This window comes from Sinocyclocheilus grahami, unplaced genomic scaffold (assembly GCF_001515645.1).
Source record: "Sinocyclocheilus grahami isolate Dianchi unplaced genomic scaffold, SAMN03320097.WGS_v1.1 scaffold657.1, whole genome shotgun sequence".
Classification (NCBI taxonomy): Eukaryota; Metazoa; Chordata; class Actinopteri; order Cypriniformes; family Cyprinidae; genus Sinocyclocheilus; species Sinocyclocheilus grahami.
The window spans coordinates 1024622-1035283 of NW_015505836.1; the positions used below are offsets into that span (position 1 = coordinate 1024622).

General features: G+C 39.3%; 1 protein-coding gene across 2 annotated transcripts in view; it reads right to left on the minus strand.

Annotated features, from left to right (window-relative positions):
- Positions 1–343: 343 nt before the first annotated feature.
- The window catches only part of LOC107558753 (nuclear factor of activated T-cells, cytoplasmic 2-like), a 37443-nt gene continuing 27124 nt past the window's right edge, over positions 344–10662 (minus strand). For both annotated transcript variants that reach the window (XM_016242427.1, XM_016242428.1), the window contains one exon: positions 344–1031. In XM_016242427.1, coding sequence (XP_016097913.1) covers positions 976–1031 — 56 coding nt within the window. In that variant the 3' untranslated portion in view covers positions 344–975. The remainder of the gene's footprint in view (positions 1032–10662) is intronic.

Genomic DNA, 10662 nt, shown 5'->3' on the forward strand with positions numbered 1-10662 from the left:
CAGGGCATTATGGGCTCTGACTTGACAAGGTACATTTCCATAAATTTTTGGTTTGCTTGTTCTACGTTTTGGTAGAATGACAGCACTTTAGGAAAAGGCACAGATGTTAAAACAGTTTCTATATACATCACAAAGAAGAAAATATCACTTCATTGGTTTTTAGCTGTATTTGCTCAACATCTACATGATTACAAACAAATACAGTGGGGCAAAAAAGTATTTAGTCAGCCACCAATTGTGCAAGTTCTCCCACTTAAAAAGATGAGAGAGGCCTGTAATTTTCATCATAGGTATACCTCAACTATGAGAGAAAAAAGGAGAAAAAAAAATCCAGAAATGCTGAGATACTTTAAATAAAATATAATTTGTTGACAAGAAGTGCATACGCGGTTTTCCCTTCATGAACAGTGCATTTGCTTATAACAATTTAAAATAAGGCTTTTTCATTCAAAAATTTGGATTGATGTACACATGGTTCACCTAATACAAAACAACCTATTCTTAGACTCGTATATCAGTCATTAGCAGTGGTGTGATGTATTTATCCACTTTCCATTCAGAAGTATGTGCGAACCTCTTGTTTTGGAGAATATGACAGAATATTGCTCGAAATACACTAATCTGAGTGAGTTCATTAATGTGAGTCAAAAGGCTATGGAATAAAAAACCCACAAAAAGGAAAAAATTTACTTAACTCCACCTGTCCAATCCAAACTGTTTATGAAGGCTCAAGGCTCTGACCATTTTGACATATGAGATCAACATTGGATGAGTTTCAAAAGTCAAATAATAGCAGGGAAATTCAATACCATTTGCACATCAACACGCTGCTGTTCCTGGAGTTGACTGAGATGGATGTTTGGTTAAATGTGTGACGCTTGACCGGGCCGACTCATTGCTGCTGCTGCTCACATGTGTGGCGTTGAAGGCAGGACACTCCAGGGGTCCTGCATGACTCCCGATCAGGGGTTTCCTCTATGTCTCACCCCTGCCAGGCACTCCTGTCAGATCCTTCCTTATGATCTCATTCACTACAGAAATGACAGAAAAGAAGAACGTGTTTAATGAAAGGACTGAACATTTGTGCAAGTGAACTGCATAATGTGCAACTGCAGAGTGGGGTTCAAAAGAAAAAAAAACATACAGATTCACAACTCAAAAAATATCTTAAAGGGTTAGTTCACCCAAAAATGAAAATTCTTGTCACTAATTACTCACCCTCATGTCGTTTCAAACCCGTAAGACCTTTGTTCATCTTGGGAACACAAATTAAGATATTTCTGATGCATCCCGTGAGCTCTCTGACCCTCCCATAGACAGTAATGTAATTACCACGATCAAGGTCCAGAAACGTAGCAAGGAGATCAGTAAAATATTCCATGTGACATCAGGGGTTCAACCGTAATTTTACGAAGCTACGAGAATACTTTTTTTTGCGCAAAAGAAACAAAAATAACAACTATATACAACAATTTGTCTCCTCCGTTCCACCCTGCGCTATTTTGGAGAGTATCCACTGAACGTAAACAGCATATGCTGTACTCTGTTTACGTCGTTTATGCTTTAATCTGAATGAAAATAACGTATCCGCATGGCGCAGCTGACACAGAACAGCATACACTGTTTACGTTCAGTGAATATTCTCCAAAATGGCGCCAGGGTGACGCGGAGACAAATTGTTGAATTTTTTTATTTTGCACACAAAGTATTCTCGTAGCTTTGTAACATTTCGGTTGAACCCCTGATGTCACATGGAATTTTTTACCGATCTCCTTGTTATGTTTCTGGACCTTGATAATGTAAGGATCCTTGCTGTCTATGAAGGGTCAGAGAGCTCTCAGATTCCATCAAAAAATATCTCAATTTGTGTTCCGAAGATGAACGAAGGTCTTACAGGTTTGGAACGACATGAGGGTGAGTAATTAATGACAGAACTTTTATTTTGGGGTGAACTATCCCTTTAAAACTCTAAAGATGTTTATTTATTTTTGTTATGTAATATAATGAAATATCTATTTATTCCTAATTAAATACATGCTTAATTGAAATATATAGTTATACATTTAATTAATTATTTTATAAATATATAATAATATAGATAGAATATGTATATATAAATAAGCATATTTTTATATTTAATGTTAACATATGCTAATATTAAATATATGTTTCCATATTTAATATGTATTTAAATTAGCATATACATGTAATTATTTGTAAGTACTTGTAATATATTTGTAATTATAAATATTTTTAATTTATACATTTAAATATTAACATACACTGAACTAAATTATAAATGCAACACTTTTGTTTTTGCCCACATTTTTCATGAGCTGAACTCAAAGATCTAAGACTTTTTCTATGTACACAAAAGGCCTATGTATTAAATATATATTTCCAGATTTCCAGATAAATATTAGACATGGAAATTAAATGGCAAAAAAAGTGTTCCAAATTACTTGAATTTTACTTGAATGTAAAATCAGTAGATATTATATGTAGTAGTATAATTATATTAAAATGTATGATGGATATACAGAGCTGGGTAGATTAATTCAAAATTGCATGACATAAATTCCAGTTAGTAATGTAATATGTTACATTACACATTTTAGGTGAGATAATCAGACTACTTTTTGATTACTTTTGAATAATTTATAGAATAATTTATTGATATTGTGTGAATATGTAATCATACAATCATCTGTTACAAAAATGAGCTATTGTACATGTGTAATCACTTTCACATGTTGCAGTGCCACTGAACGGGCACTAGGTGGAAGGGAATCATCTGACAGAACAGATTCAGTGAAGCCCTTGCATTGGCCATTACTTCCTGCTGTTACTCTTTTTACAGGGGGCATAAATGGAAACTTTTACTGCCTCTTCATTCTAAGAATAGCAACAGGGCGCGTGGGGCTGTTAACACAATCACTACACCACCACACACCAACTCTAGTCTAGCCAAATCTCAGACATGAACAAAGGTCACAGGTAAGATCAAATCAAATGAACATGGGAAAACACCTCTAATACTGTTTGAGTTAAGCATGGAGCAAAATGATGACGAATTCACTGATTGATGGTACAATAACGTAGCAGACCAAGAACAGATTGATATTATAATTGGATGGTACTGTTCAAAAGTACAACCCCAATTCCAAAGAAGTTGGGACGTTTTGTAAAAATGCAATAAAATCAAGAATCTGTGATTTGTTCAATCTCTTTACCTTTTATTTAATTGACAAAAGTACAAAGAAAACATTTACAAAGTTTTCCCTGACCAACGTAAATGTATTTTGTAAATATGAACAAATTTAGATTTTGATGGCTGCTACACATTCCAAAAAAGTTGGGACAGAGGCAAAATAAAAGTGAAAAGGTTATAGAATATCCACTTTAAACTGTTTTGAAACAGTTCACAGTAAGCAGGTGAATTGGTAATAGGCAAGGGTGTCATGTTTGGGTATAAAAGGAGCATCTCAGTCTTTGCAAGCAAAGTTGGATCATGGCTCATCACTTTGTGTCAAATTCCATGAGAGAAGTGTCAAATAAATAAAAAAAAATCACATTTCGCAATGCAAAATCGCAAAGAATTTAGGTCTTTCACCAACTACCACACGTAATATTGTGGAAAGATTCATGGAATCCAGAGAAATCACAGTACATGTAGGGCAAGGCAGGGAACCTCAGTTGAATGTGCTTGACCTTTGAGCCCTCAGATGGCATTGCACAAGAAACCGTCATGCTGAGGTGTTAAATATAGCCACATGGGCTCAGGAGTACTTCAGAAAACTGCTGTCACTGTACAGTCTGCTGCTGCATCAAGAAATGGAACTTGAAACTCTTGTTACTCTAGGAGAAAGCTATACATCAATTCTATGCAGCGATGCCGTATCAACCATATCCTTAATTCCCCAAAAATGAAACATTGCAATTAAAAGGAAAGTTGATGTGACCCAGTGTTAAACATGCCTCTGTCCCAACTTTTTTGGAGTGTGTTGCAGCCATCAAAATCTAAATTTGTTCATATTTACTAAATACATTTACGTTGGTCAGAAAAAACTTTGGAAATGCTTTCTTTGTACTTTTGTCAATTAAATAAAAGTTCAAGAGAATGAACAAATCGCAGATTCTTGATTTTATTGCATTTTTAAAAAACGTCCCAACTTCTCTGGAATTGGGGTTGTATTACCATGGTACCATGTCCAAACAAATTGGGTATTTATGGTATAAATAAAATATGTTGGTTTAGGATTTCATTTTGTTATATATCCGCCGTTTACCTTTCACTTATTCAGCAGCTGAACAGCACACCGTCATGCAGACTTTGGTTTAAAAACGCTACAAGGTTTAACCTGATTGGCCACATCCTCAGTGCTGTATACTATTAGGACGAGACACTACGAACGTCCCAACTTCTCTGGAATTGGGGTTGTATTACCATGGTACCATGTCCAAACAAATTGGGTATTTATGGTATAAATAAAATATGTTGGTTTAGGATTTAATTTTGTTATATATCCGCCGTTTACCTTTCACTTATTCAGCAGCTGAACAGCACACCGTCATGCAGACTTTGGTTTAAAAACTCTACAAGGTTTAACCTGATTGGCCACATCCTCAGTGCTGTATACTATTAGGACGAGACACTACGACCTGGAAACCCAGAGCACAAATCATCACTGCCACAATATGCAGTGCCATGCTGTTTGTTATGATGGATGTGCTGGAATTACAGGTGGAGCGTATAGATTCTCTTGAGCCATATGTTTGCGACTGACTTATTGATGGCAAGTCTAAATATTTAGCATAAAATGAATAATGAAGCCCAATAAAGCAAGTTGCATTCTATTATTAGCAATGAATAATGCAATATTACACAGTAGCAAACATGCAACCAGCAAGTGCACTGTAGCTCTATATAGTGCAACGGTAAATATGCACAGGTTTTGCAAAATGCATGCAATCGAAAAATATCAGCCAGCCAAGAATTAGATGAAACACTGAAAGATTTTGACAAACAGCGTTTGTTGTGGTCAAAGCTTGCGTTAAGAGGAGAAGGAACTTAATGTTCAACTGATTTCCCTATTTGAAGCTTTGATTGTGTATGAAGCACAATGACAGATATAAAAGTCTAAACTGAAAATAAACACCTTAAATACAGCATGAAAGTTTAGGCAAGCTCAGACTCAATAAAGGCCAATTAATCATCTTGAATCACTTAACAGCCCTTTAAAATAAAAAAATTCGTATTTTTTATAAACAATACTAAAATGCATTATTCAAGAAATTTGTAATTACTGTTATCAGGCTCAAATTAAAACAGTTTTATTTCAATAGAATCTATAACAGCGCAATCAAGAAAGCTTTGCGGTTTTAATCATACAACCCTAATTATGGGAGCTCGACGTGGATGACATCTGTTTTTCCCTCTGAGACTAATGAAGAACAGATGAGAGAGGAATAAACTGGTAGCAGCGGGATGCTGAGGTGCTTTATCAGCGAGTAAAAAAAACTGAATACGAGGCCCTGCAGCCATCCTACTATATAACAGCTTAAAAGAAACTCTCAACAGTAGGGAAGCTGGACGTTTTGAGCAAAACTTGCTGATGTGGCTTTTAGCACATCGCTACATGGTTGTTAGGGTGGTTGCTAGGTGGTTTTGTAATGACCCGAAAGAAAAATCCCCAAAACGATCTAAAATCATATCACTTAGAAACATAATAACACATATCTTCTAAACAAGCCCCACGATGAAGTATGCTTGCTGTCCATATGCAATATACAGGACAGAGGGTTTATAGGGAAAGTAATGAAGGGTTGGCACACACTGATGGGTTTAGAGCTGTAAAGGAAGTGTACGGACTGGGCGGTATAATAGGTGAGTGTCTGGCTGGAGAGACCTCGGCCAATCAGAAAGCTTGTTTACAAACCAACGGTGGAGGGCAAGACAGAGCATAGTAGATGACTCAGTCTCCACTATGTGTGTGTGTGCGCACATATACTTAGCTATACTCGGGGACAAAAAATGTGAAAGGTTTTCTTTTAGGTGTAGGGTTAGGCTGTAGTCATTGCTATTAGCTTTATATAAGGTATGTCTTCAGGTGGACCAGAACTGCATGTGTGTGGATCAGGTTTTGCCAACATTGTGGGGACCAAATGTAGGAAGTGTACGGACTGGGCGGTATAATAGGTGAGTGTCTGGCTGGAGAGACCTCGGCCAATCAGAAAGCTTGTTTACAAACCAACGGTGGAGGGCAAGACAGAGCATAGTAGATGACCACTATGTGTGTGTGTGCGCACATATACTTAGCTATACTTGGGGACAAAAAATGTGAAAGGTTTTCTTTTAGGTGTAGGGTTAGGCTGTAGTCATTGCTATTAGCTTTATATAAGGTATGTCTTCAGGTGGACCAGAACTGCATGTGTGTGGATCAGGTTTTGCCAACATTGTGGGGACCAAATGTCTCAAAAAGTATGTAATCCACTATATTGGGGGGACCAGTCACTATGAGGAAAATGGCGTAAAGTATCTTAACGAAATGTAAAAATGCACACGTTTGTGTTAGGGTTAGGTTTAGGTGATCAAAATTATTTGCTCATTATTAAAGCAATAGAAGACAATGGAAAGTCCCTACAACAACAGAAAAAATGACAGGACATCCTGTATTGAGGATTTAGGTATACTGTATGTGTAAGGACCTTAGTCACAGCAGACACCATATAGAGTATCTAGGTGTCATTCATTTATGTAATGCAACACTGAAAATTTGTCTTTCTGGGGACAAAGAAATGGTGCCAAAATATGGCCAACCCTGACTAAAGTCTACACAGCAGAGCAAGAAATGTGATGAATGTTGAAAAAATGTGAACAGACATACAGCACATGATCTACAAGTGTGTGAGTGTACTGGCTAGCGCTAAGCAAATAATAAAGCAACAGTGTATGCATAAAGGACAGGAAGAGTCTACACCACAGGCCTGACTGTTTGCCCTCCAAAATAGACCAGTTTAGAAAAAGCAAAACCAAAAGCCAAACTATTGAGAACTGCTTCTCTTTTAACTTTGCCTTCAGTGCCATGTTCAACTCTACAAACTACAGACGCTGCTTATTTCGAACACCACTTTTAAAGAACAAAGCTACATCTTATCAGGACCCTGCTTTCACAGCCAGAAATCCAATGGCTTGGCACACACGTGGTCCAAAACTGGATGCAAGTGATCTGAAACTAATGTGCACGGCTTACGTGCTCTATCTAAATTATTCCTGCTGCTCTCTCCAGCTGGAAGAACTTCAACTCTGCTGCCTCAGGCTTCGGTTCCAGCCTGGGAAGCCTAAGTCGAGCCAGCTGAGCACTGGAAGATTGGCAAGCATTGTACCCTGAAAACTCTAGGCCAGTTTGGCTGTTTATATCAAGGGTAACACTTGTTAATGGCCAATGAGGAGATGAGCAAAAATCAAAGGTGTACAGTCAAAGAAAACTAGAAAAAAGAACATTACTACCTTGCCAAAAAAAGACCAGTTTGCACTAGCGTGCATTTCTATGCGAGCCAGGCTGGTAACAATCTAGTTGGGCAAGCTGGTGGACCACCATTGATAAGATGAACAAGTCTTGCTGGTTAAGCTTGTAATGAAGCCATTGGTTATGAAAACTCTAGAATTGACACAAAAGATGTACTTAGCTTCCTTTTCTTGCTATTAAGAAATGCAAAACATGCATGTTCATAATGAAATAGATGAAGGTACAGTTTCTATACAGAAAGCCAACCACAGAAACCCTGATACCCCTTCAAAAGCCACCATCGAAATTCTGAGTGAGATAGATGTATCTGCATGAGTCATATTACAACCGGTTGTGTGTGAAGGTCTTGGCAGACATCAAACGGTGAGATGTTAGTGGGTGGATCGCTACACCTTGACACCTCTGCAAGCAGAAGCAACAGGGACTTTTTGTGGTAGTCATCCTTCCTGCTCTCAGTGACCTGGACTTTGTCTGTACTATCGGAATCACTTTATCAAAGTAAAACTGGAGCCACCAGGCTTCTTAGCTAGCTTAACCAACTAGTTTAGACTGGTTTATAATTAGGCCAACCAGCTTGACTATAAAGACCATGCTGAATCCACTAAGCTAAAGTGACTTGTTGCAGGGTCAATCCCACAGTTGCAACTCGAGGTTAACAGCCTTACTCATGAGTAGAATGACAAAAACAGCTGCCTCGCACCTTGTGAGATTCAGCATTTCCAACTATTTTGGGTTGGAGTGGTAAAGTGGTAACTTCCTAGTTACCAGCCTTGCGCTTTCGTCACTTTACCACACAGGTCCATTCTGTGTGGCCACTGTTATTCCCTGAGGTGTTTACAAATCTCAGCAGTTTCTGTCTTGCTTTAATTCGCCAGCACCTTTATGGGTTTACCAGAGTGGTGTTCAACTCTAATGAGGCTACCAGAAATGTTTGTACTTAAAAAGGGGGGGGGTGTCTAAAGGAATTCATTAGAAAGGTTCAAAACCAGCATCTTGTTGCGAAAACATCAAAGGTTTAAAGTCCCGGGAATCTCATAGTAACTCTCTATTAACGTGTCTACAGTTGCAGCATTGCTGTTTACTCAGGGAAACCCTATTAGAGTATGCAGAAGAAATTCCATCTTTGGCTCGCGGACCCATCCGCTTCAGTTTTTCCATCCAACATGGCCCTTTCCCTTTCCTGCGGACTCCCACCCATCACTATCTTATTCAGATCAGGCTGCCTTTCTGGATAAGTGCAGCAGCTGCAAATAAGAGTTATATCCTCCAGATTGGCAAGAGTGCGACCTGTGGAAAAAATCGTCACTTTACCACACAGGTGCATTCTGTGTGGCCACTGTTATTCCCTGAGGTGTTTACAAATCTCAGCAGTTTCTGTCTTGCTTTAATTCGCCAGCACCTTTATGGGTTTACCAGAGTGGTGTTAAACTCTAATGAGGCTACCAGAAATGTTTGTACTTAAAAAGGGGGGGGGGGATGTCTAAAGGAATTCATTAGAAAGGTTCAAAACCAGCATCTTGTTGCGAAAACATCAAAGGTTTAAAGTCCCGGGAATCTCATAGTAACTCTCTATTAACGTGTCTACAGTTGCAGCATTGCTGTTTACTCAGGGAAACCCTATTAGAGTATGCAGAAGAAATTCCATCTTTGGCTCGCGGACCCATCCGCTTCAGTTTTTCCATCCAACATGGCCCTTTCCCTTTCCTGCGGACTCCCACCCATCACTATCTTATTCAGATCAGGCTGCCTTTCTGGATAAGTGCAGCAGCTGCAAATAAGAGTTATATCCTCCAGATTGGCAAGAGTGCGACCTGTGGAAAAAAAGCTAATCCTCTCGTGGGTTCCCCCCGCAGCATTGGGGGGCACAGGGCCAAAAGGAAGCCCTGGCCAAGTATAACAAACAAAAAGGCTTTCCCCAGCTCTCCCAGGCAGCCCATTCCACTGTTTGACAATGGGTTGCCATGGCACTTGTTTTGCGAATCATAACACTGTCAACATGTCCAAGAAGTTTTGGAGCTATGCAGTTTTCTTTTCCTTTTTTATTTGTGAGGGTGAAAAATCACCCATTTCCTTGTCAGGAACCCCCTGCATGAGACATAATGTACCACCAGACCCCCTGAATTCCCAAATTGCCTTACAGAAGTGACACTGGAATCTTACGCCTTCCCTTGCCAGTATTCTGCCACATCGTGGTTTGGCCATTTTCAAAGTATTTTTTTGAAACAATTGAAAAACAAAACAGAGGGTGTGTGTAAGGAAACGTGCAGCCGTATCCATCCAATTCATTCTACCTAATTCATTCCCATTTCATTCTTACTGAGTAATGGAAAGTATATTCTCCAAAGCCAGTGGTACAAAATAGATCTTTCATTCATTCCATTTATATAATACACATTATTGCTAGTGTCTCACTGTCCTTGAGTCATATGTGTGAGAAAATGAAAAACTAAATGTTAACACAACAAGAGATGGACTTGACAAGCACTCTTCCTGCTATTGTCTAAAAGCAGACAGGGACATTTCTAATGGTGCATTAGCATGTTGTCTGTCAAAGAATGTGACAGAATGGCTCCTGACAATGCATTCCTGTGACCACATATTTTTACGGACAATTTGAAAGCATGTGTCTCTTGATGCTTCTGAGCCACTGTGTAGATTGACACACTATGTAAGAATCAGTTTCTAAAGTTTCCCAACCAGTATACAACTATGAACGCCTACTAGCAACCATCAGAAGAGCAGTTGGTCAACCTGTAGCTACTCACCATCATCAAGGTAGGCCTGGTCCAAGTTCTCTTGCTTGACTGTGACTCGTCCAGGAACGCTGGTTCTCTGTTCGTCCGTCGAGGAACATCTCTGGGGCTCTACTTGGACAGGTGGTGACCTGTCTTTGGCCACTCTCTGGAGGAAGGGCTGTTGTTGGATGACTGTTGGGTAATTCTGAGGCTGCTGAGGTGCCTGGGCTGGTGCTGGTGAACGGTTTGCCCCTGTGGCTTGAGGACCATGCTGATTGTAGCCCTCACAATAAATTATGTGTTGATGTTCTGGGGGTGGTGGCGCAGGAGGATCTCCACCTCTGAGCAGGTGGTGGTTGGTGGGAGAGAACTGGATGATTGAGGGATGCTGGTTGGAA